Source organism: Phoxinus phoxinus (genome assembly GCF_949152265.1).
Source record: "Phoxinus phoxinus genome assembly, chromosome: 23".
Taxonomy (NCBI): domain Eukaryota; kingdom Metazoa; phylum Chordata; class Actinopteri; order Cypriniformes; family Leuciscidae; genus Phoxinus; species Phoxinus phoxinus.
The window spans coordinates 8,941,539-8,962,858 of NC_136898.1; the positions used below are offsets into that span (position 1 = coordinate 8,941,539).

At 34.6% G+C, this 21,320-nt stretch overlaps 3 protein-coding genes across 15 annotated transcripts in view; 2 read left to right on the plus strand and 1 right to left on the minus strand.

Moving 5' to 3' along the window:
• Positions 1 to 1,672, plus strand: part of gabrr3a (gamma-aminobutyric acid type A receptor subunit rho3a) — a 32,151-nt gene extending 30,479 nt beyond the window's left edge. For 12 of the 13 annotated variants that reach the window (XM_079599606.1, XM_079599607.1, XM_079599608.1 and 9 more), the window contains one exon: positions 669 to 1,670. In XM_079599606.1, coding sequence (XP_079455732.1) covers positions 669 to 971 — 303 coding nt within the window. In that variant the 3' untranslated portion in view covers positions 972 to 1,670. Of the gene's footprint in view, positions 1 to 668 lie in introns of all 13 variants that reach the window. The other variant, XM_079599614.1, reaches the window with a different exon arrangement.
• LOC306991341 (uncharacterized protein) lies at positions 1,554 to 18,154 on the minus strand. Its single transcript, XM_079599072.1, has 34 exons — positions 18,043 to 18,154; positions 16,104 to 16,221; positions 14,912 to 14,994; positions 13,333 to 14,039; positions 13,148 to 13,226; positions 13,025 to 13,060; positions 12,861 to 12,931; positions 12,027 to 12,124; positions 11,677 to 11,707; positions 11,555 to 11,592; positions 11,328 to 11,452; positions 10,979 to 11,090; positions 10,766 to 10,830; positions 10,544 to 10,576; positions 10,394 to 10,452; positions 10,233 to 10,273; positions 9,960 to 10,002; positions 9,840 to 9,871; positions 9,625 to 9,755; positions 9,421 to 9,544; positions 8,995 to 9,188; positions 8,518 to 8,737; positions 8,151 to 8,307; positions 7,252 to 7,422; positions 6,873 to 6,998; positions 6,238 to 6,280; positions 6,029 to 6,132; positions 5,798 to 5,919; positions 5,273 to 5,544; positions 5,059 to 5,158; positions 4,659 to 4,942; positions 3,011 to 3,112; positions 2,783 to 2,920; positions 1,554 to 2,442 (listed from the first exon to the last, which is right to left on the minus strand). Exons 2-34 carry the CDS (start codon positions 16,169 to 16,171, stop codon positions 2,336 to 2,338), a joined length of 4,116 nt encoding a protein of 1,371 aa, XP_079455198.1. The 5' UTR covers positions 16,172 to 16,221; positions 18,043 to 18,154; the 3' UTR covers positions 1,554 to 2,335.
• rhbdd2 (rhomboid domain containing 2) lies at positions 17,743 to 21,197 on the plus strand. The gene is made up of 4 exons (XM_079599625.1): positions 17,743 to 18,108; positions 19,090 to 19,494; positions 19,633 to 19,783; positions 20,508 to 21,197. The coding sequence occupies exons 1-4, from the start codon at positions 17,928 to 17,930 to the stop codon at positions 20,926 to 20,928; spliced, it is 1,158 nt and encodes a 385-aa protein (XP_079455751.1). The 5' UTR covers positions 17,743 to 17,927; the 3' UTR covers positions 20,929 to 21,197.
• Positions 21,198 to 21,320: the final 123 nt, after the last annotated feature.

Below are 21,320 nucleotides of genomic sequence, written 5' to 3' on the forward strand. Positions count from 1 at the left end.
GATAAATAAATGCATTCATAATATTATTTTTTATATTATATATATATATTATATATTATAAATAAAATTAAGGATGAATACTATATAATAATATTATGTATAAATTATACATTATAATATATTATTAATACTATGTAATAATAATAATTATTAATAATAAATAATATAATATAAATACATGTATCTTATATGTTTTAAATTTATTTAAATACATAATATTTTACATATTATTTTATTAACAAAATTAAAACAACTTAATTGGACTTACAAAACTTTACCGTGGTAACAATTCTGTCAAATAATTATAGTTTCTGGCAAAATATATAATAATAATAATGAAATTATAATAATTAGTAATTTTATAATAATATTATTATTAATCATAAATCTAATTCATAAATAATATAATATAAAAAAATATTTTTATTTTATTAAAATTAAAACGATAAGAGATTTTTAAAGCTTCTTGCAATGGTTGAAAGAAAACCCATATTAATTTATTTTGGTTTTACATTAGTAACAACTCAGATCAAATGGGTTACAAATGGCATTAGTTGACTTTAATGTACAAATTTAATAGAAATGTAATATATTTTTTATCATTATTATATTTACTGTAACAGATATTCCCTTTCTTGCATTTCTCTTTCTTTTGCTTCCTACCAAAGCTTCCAGTTTCTTACAACGCATCCCAGGCTATGGCCTACGATGGCTGCTTTCACGATGACATAGATGTATCGCCTTTCCCCGAGCTCCCCACCACACCCAGCACCACGCGGACCATCCCGGCCAGGGCCTCTTCTACTGACCCGCCACCCACCGAAGGCACGAGACTTTGGAGGAAACGTTCAATGGGCAAAAACATCCGATTCATAATGAGCAACAGCTACATGATTGACTCGTACTCCAGAATCCTCTTTCCAGTGGCATATCTTCTCTTCAACATCATCTACTGGTGTATCTACTCTTGATTATGTAGCTTGCTGTTATAAGTCCAGGAGAAGCTACAGTACTGTTATTGCACAAGACAAATGGACAAACGATTGCAATAAGCACAAGTGACCTGACAAAGTGGACAGTGTTGATCAAATCCTACCGGAGAAAGATCCATATGGACATTAGATATGGTTCATGTGTAAAAGATCTTTTAAACTTTTTTTTATTCCTTATAGCATTTGAAGCAATGTCTTTTGTCATAAATGAACTCTAAAACACAAGGAGCATGTTCATCTCATTTAAGGATATACTTATAACTTTTCTTATGAGATCCATCCCAGCTTTATCTACTCAACTCGGGTCTCTTTCTCAAGCCACCCCATGTGGAAACCAGGACAACCTGCTTTATATATTTAATAATTATATGAACATGTGAATAAAATAAATCAAATAACCCCCCTTCTAGTTCTACTCTTGTATAGTAAGACTTTTGACTCAGTATAAAGTTTGGGCCATGTTTTTCTGGTAGAACTGCCCACTTGAACAGGAAGTGATGAGTAAAAGGACCAATCACAGTAACCCATAACATTTACACTACCGCTCAAACGTTTGGGGATGGTAATATTTTTTTTAATGAAAAAAGTCTCTTATGCTCACCAAGGCTGCATTATTTGGTCAAGAATACAGTAAAAACTGTAATTTTATTAAATATTACAAAGTAAACAGTTTTCATCATATGTTTTAAAATGTCATTTGTTTATGCGATGGTAAAGTTGAATTTTCAGTCACATGATCCTTCAGAAATCATTCTAATTTGCTGATTTGTTGCTAAAAAAAACTTTTCTTCTTTACTAATGTTGAAAACAGTTTTGCTACTTAAGTTTTGTGGAAACCATTTCATTTAAATAGTGATCTTTAGTAACACTATGAATGTCTTAAAAATCTTATATCAGCCAGGCACTCCACAACTAGTATATCTTTTGTTATACTCACAAGTGTAAAATTCATTTTGAAAAGCTATGAAAATACAAAAATTCAAATACAGATGACAACATACATGAATTGAATATTGCAGTCTCACAGATACATAAAATGTAATTGAACCATAACAATATAAGGGCTTTTTTTTTTTTTTTTTTCATAGACAATTAGCCAATTCTAACTACTTACCCTAGACCAACGGATATGTTTTTTGTTGGATTAAAAGGTGTTATGTTGTGGTAGTACGGTAGCTTCATTAAATAATTGCATTAATTAAAGTGCTTAATTTGAAGTAAAATATATATTTTCTGTTGTACATACAACACGCAATACTTTAAGTAAACATAATTGAAATACAGTTACTTGTTAGACCATTAGATGCGCTCACACACACTCATACCGACTGTGGTCAGTGTATTCAGTATGACCTTTGACCCCGGTACTGGTCATTGATCTCATTCAATACCACGTCAGAACCTGAGACGGGCTCTCCTGCAGTTATTATCCTGTCGTCCATCGGGTTATCTGCAATTACAGACAAAAAGCTCAAATTTCACAAAACCTATTCAATCTAATTTGGCTAATGTATAAATATTAATAATTCAAATATCTCAATACTTAGATTTACTATTAAACTAAACGTTTAAATGTATCAAATATGGTTGACATAGATAATATTAGGCTCTATTAAAACATTTATTAAAAGGAAGTGGAAGAAGTTGGGCAGTGCTACCATTTAAAGATCAGATAGCATCACCTGCTGTTTCAAATAGGAATTTCAGGTAATAAACGAATGCAGAAAGATTATTCACACGGCGGCCCGTCTAGGTAATACCAGAGAATGCCTAATAAGGGTAATACTCACCGATGCCCATAGGCACATCAGATGCTAAAGTGTCATGGTTCAGGAAAGATAATTTAGAATTGTTAGAATTCGATGAGTGGAATGAAGTCTTTTCCTTAGAGGCTTTGTTTATCTTCTGCGTTGCCGTGCGACTCCATTCTGTTGCGTAAATAAAAGAGAAAAGGGTGGCAATTAGAGAAATACGTCACATAATTCAGATACACGCATGAACTTACAAAGGCCTCGTACCTGAGTTTTCTGACAGTCTCAGTCTGCCACAACACAGGTATGTCCTCCATTGTCGTCTGACGTTCTCTTTCATTGCACAATGGAATACGAAGATGAATACTCCTACGAAGGGAAGGGTACATTCTAGTGTCAACATGCCATCAGAATGCTAAAAATAAACCCTGCATGTTTCACTTGATAATATGTTTGTTGATTGATTGATTGATGCACTACCGTTCAAAAGTTTGGGGTCATTAAGACTTAGCCTACTTTAAAAGAATGTAATAATACTTGTATTCAGCAAATAAATTGATCAAATGTGACAGCAACGTTATACATTATTAACATTAAATATTGTAATGTTTTAAATGTTACTCAAAAGGTCACCTCACCTAAAAATGAAAAAAAAAAAAAAATGTCATCAATTACTCACCCATCTTCTAAACACTATATTAAGATAATTTAATGAAATCTTAGAGATTTTTTGTCTCTACGTTGACAGCTACGCAACTACCACGCTTTTATTCATATAAACCATAGACTGTAAAAAAATATAAAATAAAAAAGATATAAACACTGATACGCGAACATAAACAAGCTCAACCGAACCTGCTTGACAAGAACAAACCTGATGTGTGAGTTGATGAATGTTTATATGTGAATAAAAGACTAAATTCAATCTGTTCATCATAAAGCGATCGAGTCTCTTCAGAAAATTTGGAGTAAACCGCTCGATTCATATGGATTAGTTTTACGATCTCTTTATGAACTTTATGAAGCGTCAAAGGGTTGCGTGGACTGTCAATGAAGGACAGAAAGCTCTAAAATATATTCTTTTGTGATTCAAAGATATAAGAAAGCCTTACGGGTTTGAAACGACATGAGGATGTTTTCATTTTTGGGTGAATATCGTTTTAAGCACAAAATCAGCATATTAGAATGATTTCTGAAGGATCATGTGACACTGAAGTAATGCCTGCTGAAAATGTAGCTTTGCCATCACAGGAATACATTTATTTTTAAACTATATTAATTAAAATAGAAAACAGTTATATTAAGTTGTAATAATAAGAGCTTGAGAGCATCAGAAACATTAAAAAATCTCAAACATTTGAATGGTAATGTAGTATGACCACTGCACTAAAGCCACAAAGTGAATTTAATTAATGAATTAAAGCTGTATTCAATTAAATACAATTATAATCTGTAAAATATTGATTTATATTAAGTGTATATTTTTGTGTCCACTATTAATGTTTGATGTATAAACCTAAAAAGAAGCATTTTCAATTCAAATAAAATGTATTTGTATTGTGGTTTCACAATAAATGTTTATACCACAGCGGGTTTGCGGTTATCTTTTACATTCCTAAAGAACATAATTTGAAAAATATTTTTTCCCCCTAAAAATGTTCTAATGACACCTCTTGCGGTCCTCAAGCCCCACGTTGAAAGCCACTGGCTGAAAAGTAATTTAGCTATTATATACTTATAATGTCACAATGTATACTATTATATATCATATAGCTACAAGTTTTTGAAAACGCACTTTTTTACTTTTCTTTATAATAACTTTCTGATGAATAGTGCACAATAATACTAGGTGTATTTCTTAAAAAGAGTCAATTTAATGTTCAATGGTAGAGCATCTGTGCAAATTGAGACCAACCTTGTAAAGTGTTAAAAATAGCAAACAGGTACATGAAGGCCAGGTTAACGGGACCCCAGGCGAAGAAAGCGAAGCCCCAGGTGAGGCCCAGAAGCACGGTGAGTCCAGCAACACTGCGCACCTCCTGCCAGCCGCTGCGATTCTGCGCGTTGTGAGGGTTCTGCTTCTTAATGCGGCACAGCTGGATCATCACCACGATAAACATGGTGAAGTTCAGCAGGAAGACGACACAGAAGTACGCCACCACAGCAACATAGAAGGCAGTGTCGTTTTTTATCCAGCAACTGTAGGGAAAAACAAGGTTTCCTTAGTCTGGAAAAGGGACGTTTAATTTAACTCTAAAATAAATGTGTATATATATATCAACTTAGTCCTAAGAAATATAAGAATTGTTACTCACAAATCATCTGTTGTTCCATCTGTATACTTTCCATATGGCACAAGGCCATAGTTGTCTTTGTTAATGGCTATGACAATTATGACTACGATGAGAGGAATGCCTTTAAAGAAAAAAAATTATGATGTCATATGCTCTCAGACAGACTAAACACTTTGAACAAAGCAGTCTTCAAAACTTGTGCAGATAAAATGTAAGTTACAGATCAGTCACGTACCCCATCCAGCAAATCCGATCTTCAACATAAAGCGTGAGATGTAGGTGTTAAACACCTTCACGAGGGCCAGGTACATGTGGACGGCCTCCAGTGCCATCCAGGTAAAAGACGCCAGGAGGAAATAGTGCAGGAAAAAACCAGTGGAGATGCAAAGGCCCTCAGTATCTGGGTACAGAGCTAGCCAACCGTCCAATAGGAACACCAGGTTGAGCAGCAGCAAGGCCAAACACAGCTGGATTAGGATCTTAGATGGGGTGTCTTTGCGCAGTTTACTGTAGAGAGATTTGTTTTTTTCTTTAAGATATCTTTTAAACATACACTCTACCATTCATAAGTTTGGGGGTCAAAATGAATAATAATACAAAAAAAAAAGTGTTTTTTTTTACTTTCTATACATCAAAGAATTCTGAAAATCGAATAAAAGCAGACTTGGTGAGACTTCTTACTACAATATTAAACAAGCTTATTTAAATGGTGGATGGTTCAATGTTAAATGGTGACTCTATTGGTCAAAAGGATCCTTACCCAAAGGCCAGATAAGTGAGCAGGGTCATAGACAGGAAAATGGCCGAGATACCACAGCCGATGTGTGTAATGTATGTCAGGATGATGAGATGCTCTGGAGGGATGTCAGTCTTGGAAATGTCCTGTCAGGCAAGATTTAACCAAACACAATTATGGCATCCCAAAGAATCTAAACGTCATGTTAAACAAGGATATGTCAAGGGATGTAAATTGTTTGTGCTGTTAACTCACTAGCAGAATACCGAAGCTGGTAAGGTGATCGCAGGCGCACTGCGTTTCTTCAGCAGAAGAATTAAGCACACGGCACCCAGAAGAATTCCAGCCGCCCGAGTTACCTGCAAACACGTCACCAATGTTTCAAACACACACATCAAACTAAATTAAAAATCAGACTTGGAGTCTATTCCGTAAAGAAGAGAACATTAAAACACAACTTTTACCATTTAAGGTAAAGTCCCAGAATACACAGAACGCTTTGCCGGTCTGTGGAGGAAGAAAAAGAGAGTAAGAAAACAACATTGTATTGAAGTATAAATCTGTTATTAGCTGTGTCCCAATTCAGAGGCTGCGTTCTTCGATCGACGGCGACTTCAAAGGCCACGCCTTAAATGTCCGCGAAGGCCGGACTGACTTTTGTTAAATGGGACGGTCTAGCCTAGGAAGGACTATTCTTGTCGCCTAGCAACTTTGACAGCTGCCGTTAAAAGTTATATTCAACTGTCTGAAAACAAAAAAAAAGGGTTCACAACCTGTCTAAATAATGCTCACCATGGTCCATTTATGTAAAGTATAAACTTTCTATTAAAACGCATGTCAACATTTGAACAGATTTAAAGTGTTTTTTTTTTTACATTTATATTGTTAGATTTTCTTACATTTAAAAGTGTAATCCGGCATTTTATATAATTTAGTGTAATATGGCGTGCAATGAATCTTGGTATAGATTCAAAGAAGGATGCATTTGTAGGCCACAACAAATACAGCCTTGGAAGGATGCAAGGATGCAATTTAGGACGCAGCTATTGTGATTGTTAAATTATTGTTTTAATAATTCTTTAATGTTATTTATTTTTACCAGAATGGGCTTTGTGTTTCGCAGGGTTATCAGCACGTCCTTCTGTAGACTAGAGATGCTCAGGTTAGCCACACTGCTACCCAAAATCCCGCTGTTTAGTGTACGTCCTCGTCCCAGTGATTTGTCCTTTATTTGAGAGAAATACAAAAAGAGTTCAGATACTGATTCAGCTTAATTAAACTTAAGCTTCCAATGTACCACAATATCTACAGCAATACAAGCAGATTTTGTTCTGAGATGTGCTAGCAAGATAATGTCATCGAGCATATCAGGTCACACCACACAATTCAGCTATTTCAAATATGAGGCAATCATTTTAATAGAAAGCAAACTCATTTGAATCGAAAGCATTGCTCTGTATCAGGAGATGCGCCCAGACCTGGAAGAAGGAGCTCTTCTGGAAGAAGTTGAACTGGACTCTGGATGCGAGCTGCTGCTGATCGAGAGTGAGGTTCTGCGTGAGGGACGCTGGGAGGGTGACTGAACCCAGAGCAGTGGAACCAACCCTAAACACAATGTCTTCAGCATCCAGGCCAGGGTTACTTCGAATCTGTAATGACAAACATAGCACATCCAAATCAGGAACTTTGGACTCATAAAAAACAAATCATTTTATTCATCAACATTTATTGTCACTTCATTTGTGTAGTGTAGTATATACGGCCATGATACATATAATACAGAAAGTGATACGAAAGTGATTATTGACAATAATAAATAGTATATAGTTATGGAAGCTTGTTTCCACTACAGAATAAAACATTTTAAAAGATAATTGAGACTTTTTATCTCACAATTGCGAGTTTACATCTCTCAATTCTGACTTTGTTTCTCAGAATTGCGAGATATACAATCAGTATTGCGTGATTTAAAATGTCGCAATTGCGTGTTATAATTGTGAGATAAAAAGTGGCAATTACCTTTTTAATTTTTTATTCTGTGGTGGAAACAAGCTTCATAAATAATAATAGTAAAGCACTTTTTTTTTAAACGACAAGAACTATACAATTAAAAGAAACCCATTGTTAAGAAGTTAAAAAAGAAGAACATTTATAGTTAAACCTATTCAAAAAAAAATACATATATATACAATTTAATATAATAATACTTTTTATTTAAAGCAAATCAAACCAGAATTAGTATGGGGCCATCCCACATATAAATAAAAAATATTTTTTTATCTATCTGTATTTTTTCTTGTATTCTACAGCATTTATCAAAACAGAAACATTATCTAAAGCCTGTAAGATGAATCAGAATTAATGAAGGAGATGTTACCTGCAGGTTAGAGGACTCCAGTAAGGAGAAGGATGTCTCCGGAAAGTTGGCCCCGTCGACTTTCTTCACTGCCAGAGCCAGTGATTGTGAAAGTACTGACTGACTCGCCTCTGATACAACCAGTTTAAGACCCACTGTGTCCACAATCGTAATGGCCCTATAGTAACCAGAGGCAAACAGCTTGACTGTCAGTCAGACTATTTTTAATAGTGTATTCTATGTACAGCTAAATCAAAAGTGAATAGTTTAGGTAAATAAAATTTCTTTACATTATAAGACACTCAATACTTGTATTGTTATATCAGAATAAATGGGGCGCTCTTGCACATGAGTCATGACACAGATCTTTTTGTAGAGGGCACCTCACCTCTGTGAGAAATTAGTGATTACATCTAAAGGAACATCAAGGAGGTTGTTGACAATATTGACGGAAGTGTTTGCCACAGCCAGGCTGATATTGGGCCCTGACAAAAGTGTCTCTAGCTGTGATAAGAGCTGATCCACCTGAGCGGCGTTTAAAGATGAAGCATTTGCACTCAAATTCAACAGTCCAGCAGCATCTAATGCCCCTGGTGTGCTCCAGGATCCTAAACCAAGAGGAAAGGGAGACAAAGAGAAAAATTCAGCCGATTTATGACAGTAACAAGGTGAATCTCTAGAGACCTGTCAGTTTTGTCATTACTGTAATGCGAGAAAAAAAAATTATTTGCTTATTTGTCATTACAATAATGTGATCATTTCCATTTCTTCATGAAATAATATATAATAAAAAAATGTACTTAATGTTCTATATTTAGACTGTGTATAAATAAATGCACACATAAATGCACCTACAGTACATTACCTGAGGTTGTTACATTAGCAGGTGAGGTTGTTACATTCACAGAAGTTGGCACCGGTGTGACTGTAGCGTTGATGGATGTTGTGTTTGAAAGTGAGGTATGTGGGAATGATGGAGGAGTTGTGGTGATGTCTTGGAATGGGGCTGTGGATGAATTACAGCTGCCATTTAGGGGGATGACTGTACTGCCCACTGAGCTGTACAACGAATAACAAATAAAAAGCATTGTTAAAAAAATTAACTGAGTGTTTTTAATCATTTTAAATGTTGCACATTGTAAACATTCACACATATATTACATATATATGTGTGTAGGATGTACTGTATATTACTACTGTATATTATATGTATAAAACAAATATCATGTATGAATATATATACATATGACACATTATATGCAAAGACAAGCATTGAGGTAGCTCTACTAACCAGTATCCGTTAAAGATTTCTCTGTTTGACATGCAGAAGACTTCAGAACTGAAATTTGTACTCAAAGATGGCTGCCATCTGAGAGTTCGTTGTAAAGGATTCGTAGAATTATGAGAGCAGATTGCTGAAAATCAACATAACCACATCATCAGATATATTCAGATATACATTAGATATATAACTATGTTTACAGAAGACACTTACCCACTCTGCTCACAACTCCGCCAAAGGTCAAAGAGCCGTTATATGGTTCTAAGATGGCCGTTAGAGCCGTGTGAATATCACACAAGTCCATGGCTTTATCTAGTTTAACTATAATTTTACAAATCTGCACACTGGAAAAAAAGGAGTAGTACATGAACCACCCAGCAACTTGAAAACTTTAATAGAACATAATGCTGGAATGAGACTCGACATACCTACTCGTGTTCTCACAAATCCCGTTTGAGTCCTACAGGAATCAAAATTGCAAATAGTTAGGAGATCTGAACCATTCTAAGACTGAAAAACATCTTACTTTTGATATGAAGATATCTTACCTGAAGGTGACTTCTGAAAGTTTGTGAAACATTGCAAACATATCTAAAATGGAGAAGAGAAAGAGGAGTGTTAAAGTACTATATTCAATAGATAATTGTATAGTTCCTGTAGTGCAAATGGTAGAGTATTGCGCTGTACTGTGCTAAGGCTGTGGGTCCGATATTCAGGGAACACACACACAATGGTAAAACGAATGCATCGTAAATTACTTTGGATTATATTATCTGGCAAATAAATGTACATTTTTATTTGAAAGGATTTGTCTAACTTACGACATGTTTTGGCATGACGAGTTTTTCAAAAAATTTAGAATCTGTTGACAAATAACAAAAATAAATATATGGATCAATAGTACTATGACAAATCATTACGTAACTCATAGACTGATTAATTCAAATTCAGAGATCTGAATACAACACTACGTGTTACTTACTTGGCTTTCAGGGTTGTTTATTATATAATTCGTAGAAATGGTGGTGTAAAAGTAAAAATCTAAAATAGAGGAAGAAGTGTAAGAATAACCTTAATATTTACATTCTACTACTTTCCACTACAGACTCTTTACATGATAAACTTGTCTTACCTGAGCCATTGCAGTATGAAGAACAATAACACGCTGGCGTTAGTGAAAAACAAAAGAAAACGTAAAAAATAAATCATGAAACACGACCGATCAGAAATGTCTAATTGTCCATGAACATAAATAATCAGAAGTAAAGATCTTTAAAGTATGTCACATTTTTGAGTGACGAAATGAATCTAAAGCACACAGAAGGTTTATGAAAGAGGATAAAGGAAGCCTTACGTGGAATAGGACAGACCTCGGAAGCACCAGTATCCAATGGAAAAATCACATTTGTACTGTTTCCACTACGAAAATAAGTACAATAAAGTGAGACAGGATATAAAGAAAACTAAGCATGTAAAAATTGTTTAATAAAAAATGATGTTGTACCCTACTCAAATAGGAATAAGCAGGATACAGATACCATCCTGTCCAGTTTGATTGTAAACTTACCATGAGATGTTCTGTCGTGCTACTCCTGCTCTACATTCATCAAGTGTGATTGATTGATTGCATTTGTCGTATTGTCCAGCCAAGATCTCTGTAATGTTATCTACACACACACCTGCCCAAAAACATATCCATATCACTCAAATATTCACATCTTTTAGATTACGTGATATTACTTTCGTGAAGCACTTTTTCCATTTCTAAACTAAAAGAACTATATCTGGTGGAAATTGCAGTCTATGTCAACATTTTAAAAAAAAGGAACAATAAACATTCAGCAAAAAAATTACATATAATAACTAAAATTATTAGTTTTAGTATTAAAGACAAGAATTAGGAGGATTTTACTAACCCACTCTTTCTATTTGTCCCACCACAGTGACATTGATGTTCGAGTTCATTACCGTCACAGTGTTTCTAATGCAGCAAACATCAACAGGAACTCTCAGCTTCAGAAGAATATAGCATTGTGCAATCCTGTTAGAAAACACCAGGATGATGACAAGCTTATAGCTTAAAATCATTTAATCTAATGCTTGAATATGTTTGATATGGAGGAGAGAAGCATTTGGTACTGACTTTGTAATATTTTTTTGATCACATGTGAACTCCATGGCCTAATATTAAAAAATAAAAGTAAATGTTGTGCATTCATATGATATCAAATCTGATGAAATACCGGTAACTGATTCAGCACTTACTTCAAACAGGCTGAGGTTTCCTTCTACTGAACTGCAGAACAGACAGAAGGAGAAATTGTTAAATTGTCATACAACTTTTCAAAGCACAGGAAAGCCTGCAGACAGTTGATTCATCCTCTCTGTCCTTGTGTGTGAATTGAGGTCAGGGGAAAAAATGGCAACCGAAAGATCTTTAAACATCCCCCGTTAAATGAAGGAATTAACTTTGTGACAGCCATTAATGCATGATGATAAAATATTTTTTTTAAGTTACAGAAAGTAAAAAATTAAATAAGCATTCAGTTTGAAGGTAGTAACATATCCTTGAGTGAGAACATTTAGGTTCATAAGGTTACTACAGTGTGCTGTACCTTATGCTGCTTGAATTGTAGATCAAGATGCTACGTGAAATTGCATAATCAGAAGCATTGAGACATGTATTTAGTTTGGATCCGAAAATGTCCTTAAGCTGAAAAACACATTGCAGGTAACTGAGTTAAATTACTGCTTTCCAAAGAATGACAGACAACTGTAAAATAATTTACATATTTTCCTAGACACTATAATTTCTTTATATAGTCTCCAAATAAAAATGTAAAAATGCAATATATAGTTATTGTAAAATGTTACATTTGAATATATTTTCAATATTATTAACAGTTATAAGAAATATCAATGATATAGGAAATAAACCCCCGGTTTCACAGACAAGGCTTAAGCCCAGCAAGCAATTTTGCGTTTTAAAAGGCGTCTAATAGCCGTCCAAAAACACAGCAAAGCAAAATTTGGGCTGTCAGTTAAAATTTTATAGAGTTCTAACCATAGCCCAAGAATAGACTAGTCATCAAGTATAACATGTCAAAGAAATGAAACCAAACTCCTTATAATCACTGTTGACTTGCTTACATGATGGAATATCATTCATCTCGCAAGTTATTTTGGCAACAATGACATGTACCCAAATTCAAGGTTATTTTGGCTATAGAAGTGGGTTACTCATAGTAACCCACTACATAGTAACCGGACTACATCGGGTCTATAGTTAACCTAGACGAAATGACAGCTATTGCTTCCTGGTAGCTTAGTCTCAGACTTAAATGCATGTTTGAGGTGTTTTAACTGAAGCAACTTCTTTTAAAATACAATAAAATAAAATACAATACCATAAAATAAAATAGCTGAGTCAGTATCATTCCTGAACTTACTTGTGTTGTGACATTTTGTTCACTTTGGGGTGTTCCCAGTACCGCTACAGAGGTAGTAATCCAGTAAAATACTAAACAAAGACCAAAAGAGTCAGTTATGCATTGAATTCCCTCCATTTAACAGGAAAATGTTCCATTATGTTGGATGAAATTGTAATATTTACCATCACAGCGAAAGTCACAATATTTGGGTGCTGTAACTAAACAAGAATAACTTATTAGATATAGGAGGGTAAAATAAGATAGAAAGTGCATACAGAGATAAATCTTTACATTGCATGTCTTACCGGGCGTTGCAAATGTTTGGTTAATGGTTGTCATCAGCGGTGTTGTATCATTTGTATAGGCAGAGGATGATGGTCCGGGCTTGAAGATGATATTGGCAATGAGTCTATTAATATGGTGCCTGATAACATACAGTAGGATGTAAATGGAGCTTTTGTGCTAATAATGGTCTATTTGTAGTACTTACTGTTGCTGTGAATGTTGTGGAGTTTGTGGTTGTTTCCAAAAAAGTTGTGTTTTCAATGGATGTGGAGATTGTTGATAATTCAGAAAAGGTTGTGTTTTCAGTGGATGGGGAGATTGTTGATAATTCAGAAATAGTTGTGTTTTCAGTGGATGGGGAGATTGTTGTTAATTCAGAAATAGTTGTGTTTTCAGTGGATGTGGAGATTGTTGATAATTCAGAAATAGTTGTGTTTTCAGTGGATGTGGAGATGGTTGATAATTCAGAAATAGTTGTGTTTTCAGTGGATGTGGAGAGTGTTGTTAATTCAGAAATAGTTGTGTTTACAGTGGATGTGGAGATTGTTGTTAATTCAGAAAAAGTTGTGTTTACAGTGGATGTGGATATTGTGGTTGATTCAGAAGAGGTGGTGTTTTCAGTGGATGTGTATGGTGTGTTTTCCGTAGTTAGATTAGAAGTGCTGTGTAATTCCGTCGTAAGTGTCACTGCTGGGATTGTTGTGCTTATGTTAGGAGATGTGGTTGATGTTTCCGTCATTGTTGTTGTATTTAGCACGCCAAGAGAGCTTGCTGTCAATGAGTGACTAGGACTTTCTGTCGTAATGTTATCTGTGGTTCCTCCAGTCACTGTTGTCAAATATGTGGCTGAAGTTCCTGTAAATGGCGGGATTACTGGAGACCCAGTCGTTGTGGCAGTTGTGTTTGACGTTACTGTAGGGGGGAAAAATACAGAAAAGATTAAATCACATTGAATGTATCGTTATAACATGCAGCATGTTAAAATAGCCTAATTTAAATTGATAGGTAGATTTTTAAGGCTGCTCTTTATCTGTCTATATCTCTTTCTTTTTGTCTGCTCATTTAGCTGATTCATAAGTATACGTCGAAATTGGCTTTTGTTTTCTGCTAAACAAAAACATGTCCAGCAGGTTGACTGAGCTATATTTGTATGTAAGCTATTGTGTTTAAAAGCGATCACAGCTCATATTTTAAGTGACTCAGATACACTCCCATTACAGGAACAGAGAACAATATATTTGAGATGTTTCTCTTTACACTAGTAGAGACACGCAGACAAATACACACGTAGTGTGAACAAACTGCTGCTTATGCGTATATACAGCCTAAATACATTGACTGAGGGAAATATGTTAATACACAGTGGGGTAAAAAATAAAATAGAGGATTCAAACCTAGAAATAAAATGTTAGGATTTAAAAACAAATCTGCAACCAAAAACATTATGATGTACAATGAATAAGAAAAAAGTTGTCTTGACATGTCTACAAAATTAGATAAATGCAACAAGTATTTTCACTAGCAGTCTTTAGGACCCCATATGTCCAGGTGCGGAATACAGGATATGAAGACCTGGATCTCCATTAGAAGTCGCACAAGCCATTGTTTAACGTTACCACATTGCGCAAATAGACGTTTTACTTTCATCATCTACCTTTGTTCTATAAACTCAAATGCGGGGTAGTATTGTGGCATAGTGGTGAGCAAACAGGAGGACAATCCCTGAAATTAAGTAGAGCTGTATAATGATCACAGGTGTGTCTTATACAAGCACTAGACTTTACCTGGACGGCACACCAGGAGCAGGACCAGGAAGAACACATAATCCAGATAATTCCATCTACTCAATCGTTTGCTCGCCATCCCTCTGAAATATACAGAAAGAAAACTCACTCGGCATCAGATGCAAAGAAACGACTCAAAAGAAACTAATCCAATTTCCAAAATGTAGCTGCAGTGATTGTCACACTTATTTATTTTGTAAACCCATAAGGCTAAACCAACAGAATATCCACAAACATTTGCTTAACCTTTTCCTGGTTTGTCAAGAGCTTTCAAAGTTAAATAAATTGTGGGAGTGCAGTTAAGTACAACTGACCAGATCTAATGTACAGTAATGAAAAGTGAATGTTATCAGTGATTAGGCATTGGGAGGAAATAATAGATGAATATTGATGAATGGCTAAATTAATAACTTTTTCTTCTTTTTTGGAGATTCTTAAAGGAAGAAAATGTATTACACGTCTTTATATTTTCAAATGTGCACTCACTTGCACGACACTCACCAAGGCTGCATTTATTTGACCAGAAATACAGTAAAACAGTAATATTGTGAAATATTATTACTATTTAAAATAATTTTCCAATATTTAAAAATGTAATTTATTTTTGTGATGTTAAAGCTGAATTATTTTATTATTATTATTATCATCAATATTGAATACAATTGTGTTGCTTAATAGTTTTGTGGAAAACCATGATACTTTTTTTTAAGAATCTTAAAAAGAACGGCTTTTATTTTAAATATAATTTTTTTGAATAAAACTGAATAAAATGATTCATTTCTTTCAAAAAAAGTAGTGTATATTGAATAGTATATATAAGCTATTCTATATTTGACAGTATTTTGATTTCTAGATCAAGTATCAGCAGTTATACTCTGTCATTACATAAAAATGTATGTTATGCTGTTGTTTTTATTATGCATTCTTTTGATTATGAAATAATTTAACTTCTTATCAACAATGATATACAATATACAACAATAATATACAATTTATTTGTAATTAATAACAAAATCACAAATATACTACGACACCTTTAATTTAAAAAAAAAAGTAAATAGTAAACTCATGTAAATAACATGCAACAGTCTATAAAACATTACCACATGACTACATTTTAATCATAAAATGAAGACAAAATATTGTATTTATTCATTCACAATTATAATAAATTCATTTATTCATCACATACCTTGCGGACAGTTGTGTAGACAACCTGCTGTGCTTCACATCACAATCTCCACAGACACACCAAACCATGGATATTCTTCACTCACACAGAAATGTTTCTCTGTTGACAACCCGACAGCCTGTTTCCCCACAAAATATCTGGAATCAGCCCGCTAAAATGTGTCAAAATGTGTCCGCAAAAATCTAAAACAGACAAAAGTCTCTAGGCAACTTAAAGCACGGTCAGGTTTGGCTGTCTTGTGAAGTGTATCAGTGAGTGAACACTAAGTTATGTGCACCACCCACCTGAACCAAATCTTCAACACACACCCTGCCTTCAAAGCACAGGTAGTGCACTTCCCCTCCAGTAAAGCTACATATTATCTGTGTTAAAAAAATATGTATATATATATATATATAATATATATAAATTATTATAATCATAATCATATTTTTAAATATATACACATTTTATGCATTTTATGAGCATAATGGTCAACAAGAGTCAACTGCAGAGAAAATGGTTTATTCATGAACCCATTTTTTAAGAGACAGTGGGTTTTTTTTCAGAATGTAAAAAAAAAAAAACATGGATATAATTTACATGGTTATATCTTTTGGTGATACTCTGGTTTCATTGATCTAAATCAGCTCCATTGACTAACAGGTATGACTGCTTTTAACAGGCAGAGCTTTTATTTCAGTGGAATAACCACTTCGCATTTTACGTCAGTTTAAGTTGTTCCACCCATTATAGTTATGACTTTGTAAAACTGTTTTTTCAAACACAGAGTAGGCTAAGTGGGGTTTACATCTGCCCTCACCTTTCTTATGCTTTGTTTTCAGCTGTTTACCTGTTAATTGACCTGGTAACCTCTCATCCATGATGAGAGCAAGATCTAATCTGTGTATAGGTTTAAACTATATTTTTCTATATCTATTTCTTTTTGTAACCATTTTTCAGTCATTTCTCTCTATTATTCTCCTCTTCCTGTCTACTCTAAATCCACATTTGACCCACCGTGGAGGCTACATTCCATTCTCGCTTATTATAACAAAGTGATAAAAATTTGTGACGAAATGGAACATTACGCAATGCCACAATATTAGATTTAAGTAGCAGGAAGTTCATATTAGAGAAGCAATAGGATCTATTGAATTCAGGAAGCATACATACTATTTTATTGACAATGCAAATAACTTTTTTAATCTGTGAGAAAATAAACAATATTAATTACCACTGATTCATAATTTGACCTAATCTGAGCTCGTATGCACAAGCACAAATGTGATAAGTGTCCATATAGCCCAATATTAGTCTGCATTCTGTATTATACCCTTGCATAATTTTATCTTTTCTTTATTTTGCACATATATATTTTATATATTCTCTCTCTAGATAGATAGATAGATAGATAGATAGATAGATAGATAGATAGATAGATAGATAGATAGATAGATAGATAGATAGATAGATAGATAGATAGATAGATAGATAGATAGATAGATCGATAGATCGATAGATAGATTATATAGATATTATTTGTATACATCACTGAAAATATCACCTTTTTGGAATTTTACTCACAGTTATTATAGTGGTTCTGTTCTAATCTAAGTAATATGTGCATGACACAAATACGAGGCTGAAAAATAGCATAGACAGTATGGAAAAATAGTTGGGACGAAACTGCACAAAAGCTGCGCATTTTGACCCCCTTGATGAACCTTTCCTCTAACGCGGAAGTCGCGGTTCGTGCTTCAAAAACACGAAAAGGGTCCGCTCTACGTAAATAATTATTCTTTAAGAGTGTATTGTAAATTGTGCACATTTTGTGACCTGATAATGCATAGCACTTTGAAAAACTGGAAGAAGACGTTTACGGGTTTTGCACCGGATTCAGAGTTAACATGTGGGATAGTGTTTGTGATTGTGCTGTCATGTGTTTTTAGCTTCATACCATATTACTTCGATCTCTCGGAGCACTTTTTCAGTCTGGAGTCCAGTGCTGTCATCAGCGGCCATGGTAAGAGTTGTTGTTTACAATTTGTACTTACAAGTACTATATAAGTTACTTACAATTCATGTCTATAATGAATGTGTTAATCACGTTATGTTAGGCAGGCGTACCTTAAAAACCTCAAAATGAGAGTTTTGTGGTTTTTCGTCCATGTCTGCTACCTCTGGTCCCAAGTATATGCTAGTGTAACGTTAACGTTACTTCTAAATGTTAACAAAATTCCTTATTAGTACATTTAAAATATATTTTTTCTTCAGGGAAATTGACCATAAATATTGTTGACAGATTTTTGTCCAATAATAAGTGCTAGAATGAGAATGGCCTGCCCACTAATACCACTCACAAGTAACTAGCAAGTAGCATGTTCTATGACTGAAACTTCTTATTGGCTATTTAAACAAAAGAAGACGACTAGACGATTCCTTTAGTTATGGCCCGCCCCTTCTCATGTATGTTAGCCAATCAGAAAATCTGCATTGGGTCTCGGGCAGCCTCGACAAATGGCGTGAATCTGGGGGTGGGGTTAGCTGAATGATGGGGGGTGCTTGCTGCATAAATCCTTTACAGCAATTTTTTAAACTGTTGAAAGAGATTTAGTTTATTTTGATTTAAACAAAGCAATTATTAATAAACAAATCAACTGCTGTGTTTTAATAGTCTGCAACATTCTGGTTCCAGAAGTAAAAAATAATGTTAATTTTCCATAAGGGAATAGATTTTTTTAATGATAAACAGGGCTACTATGAGCTACAAGGTTGTTAATTAATGGGATATGCTGAGTAAATTGATGGGATATAAGCCTGCATTATTTAAAATAATCACATTTACACAATAATCAACCACAATAATCAGACGGAGCTTCAGAAACTGTTTTTACTGTAAGTAAATCCATATGCCGCATTAGGTAGCACCATATACAGTATATATAATAAAAAACTATAATATTTGTACTTTGTGTTGCTTAATTTTTGTCCCCTTTCTTCACAGTCTACAAACTCTTCACCTATTTCCTATACCACAAGAATATGATAAATTTTTTCCTGGGAGCCATCCTGATGGTGTTTCCCTGCAGTGGGCTGGAAAGAGGAATTGGAACTGTCAGATTCCTGTACCGGTCACTGCTGCTGTCGTCCATCAGTGGACTCTTACATGTGTTGCTGGAGTCACTGCTGTTCTCCCCGTCCAGTAGGAGCTCAGTAAATGGGTTCACCCCATTAGCTCTCTCTGTCCTGGGAATGATAACCATCAGTTCCTCCATGCAGAAGGCATATATTATGGGCGTCAGTGTGCCTACTGCATCTCTACCCTGGATTATTCTAATAATCATAACTCTGTTCTTTCCAAACACTGCCTTTATTTGTAACGTCCTTGCCATCATCACCGGAATTTTATGTATCCTTAATTCTTAAATGCATGTTTGTTTTTGTTTCAAAATACAGACCTGGATTTTAAAGCTGACAATCCTATGATGTAGTTAAATCAGTGTAGAGTTGTGGATTTCTAGTCTATTCCTTAACTAAGTACTTTCAGATGGACTGGAATGGTTTTCATTGTTGGAGATGTCAGAATCTAGAGCTTCCGTCTTGGATAAAAAGTACCCTTTTCGCTTGCTAAAGCAGATACCTGGTGTCCAGTTCATCCCTGCATCGGCCGAAGAACGCAAAAAGCCACTTGACTTCACGTGAGTGATCAATGAAACTTAAAAGTATACGTTTATAATACTAAGTATAATAATTAATAAAGAATAAAATAAACCCAAGACATGGATCTTAAAAGTTGTAGTACATAGGTCCCTTCTAGTCCTTAAAAAGTCTTAAATTCAGTTTTAGCAAATATAGTCATTAAAAAGTCTTAAATATCTTAAAAGGTATAACAAAGGTCTTAATGATCATTTTAAAAAGATGGAAATTTGTGGACGGAAAAAACGGAATCACAAAACATCCTAGTGTGATCATTAAACTTTAATCAAGAAAGAGCGCTGCGTGTTTCTGAGTAAAAACGCAGTTAAATGTTCTACAGGCTTGTGGTTTCAGAGCAGTTCATAATCAATGAATTTATAACAAATGAAATGATTGCAAATTGTTGATGAATTATGACATGCATATCTTATCTTCCTCATCTTCTGGAACAAGCAAGTGGAAGTAGTGAATCCCATATTATGCATACAATCTTTTATTATTATTATTGGCATCTTTTTAATATGCCACAGCTTGTTTAATTAAGTAAAATAATCTGAGATACATTATTATGAGATTGTATGGGTTTATTCTGTATGGACATACAGAACATTAATTTTATCTGTGCAGGTTTTAAGAAAAGGTCTTAAATTTGATTTTAAAACTCTGCAGATACCCTGGTAGTGGTACATAGGTAACTGTGCTTATTTATAATATTTGTAATTTCAGAAACATTCCACCAGGGTCATACCCAGTCCAGGCGTACGCCCCAGTAAATGCAGTCAATGGTCCAGCTACAGGAAGCCTGCCCAACGCATTCGATGGTTGGCCCGTCTCACTGTACCCTCAACAGCAGTTCACATTGCCTTCTCCTCACACTGGAGTCGGCACTGGTCACAATCACGGACATGGTCACGGTCATAGTCATGGACATCACCATGAGCACAGCCATCACACCGGCAGCCCGTGGATGCCAGTGTCCCCATACGCTCAGCATCAGTTCAGGCCTCCGTTTAACAGAACAGCACAGTGTTTCAGTGAACAACCTCAGCCAGGAGTGCCGTTCACACCTCAGGTCTCGCAGTCGGAGTCTGGAGTGCCTGGATTTCCCCCAAATCCTCCTGGAACTACTGTGTCATTCTCATCCTAGGGTTTTGATGCCTTATCTGCAGTTTTTTGTTGTTTTCTTCTTTAGATACCTCATGTCTTGTTCCCAGAACTCAGATGCCTCCATCTTTAATACCTTGGTGATGTTTAACTTCTTTATTTTATACAGAACATGCCATTGCTGTTTTGATACAGAACATTTTTATCTTTTTGTACCTTAAATAATTAAATGAGTAAAACCTTTATTTATATATATATAATGTATTCGTTTGCATATATTATTTGTGCATTTTTTATATTGCAGTAAAAAAAAAGCACATCCAGACAAACAAATTTTTAGGCCAGCCAGTGTTTGTGCATATTATATTAATTTTCAAACATTGCATTATTAAAATCACAATGTTGCACAAAACATATTTGATATCACAATAACAA

Coding starts and splice junctions, on each gene's coding strand:
- LOC306991341 (XM_079599072.1), bottom strand. CDS start 16,171: ATGGTTTGGTGTGTCTGTGGAGATTGTGATGTGAAGCACAGCAGGTTG. Junction 5,545..5,797: donor CTCACTTATCTGGCCTTTGG/GTAAGGATCCTT, acceptor ATCTCTCTACAG/TAAACTGCGCAAAGACACCC. Junction 5,159..5,272: donor GATCGGATTTGCTGGATGGG/GTACGTGACTGA, acceptor TTTTCTTTAAAG/GCATTCCTCTCATCGTAGTC.
- rhbdd2 (XM_079599625.1), top strand. CDS start 17,928: ATGCATAGCACTTTGAAAAACTGGAAGAAGACGTTTACGGGTTTTGCA. Junction 18,109..19,089: donor TGCTGTCATCAGCGGCCATG/GTAAGAGTTGTT, acceptor CTTTCTTCACAG/TCTACAAACTCTTCACCTAT. Junction 19,495..19,632: donor CATCATCACCGGAATTTTAT/GTATCCTTAATT, acceptor AAGTACTTTCAG/ATGGACTGGAATGGTTTTCA.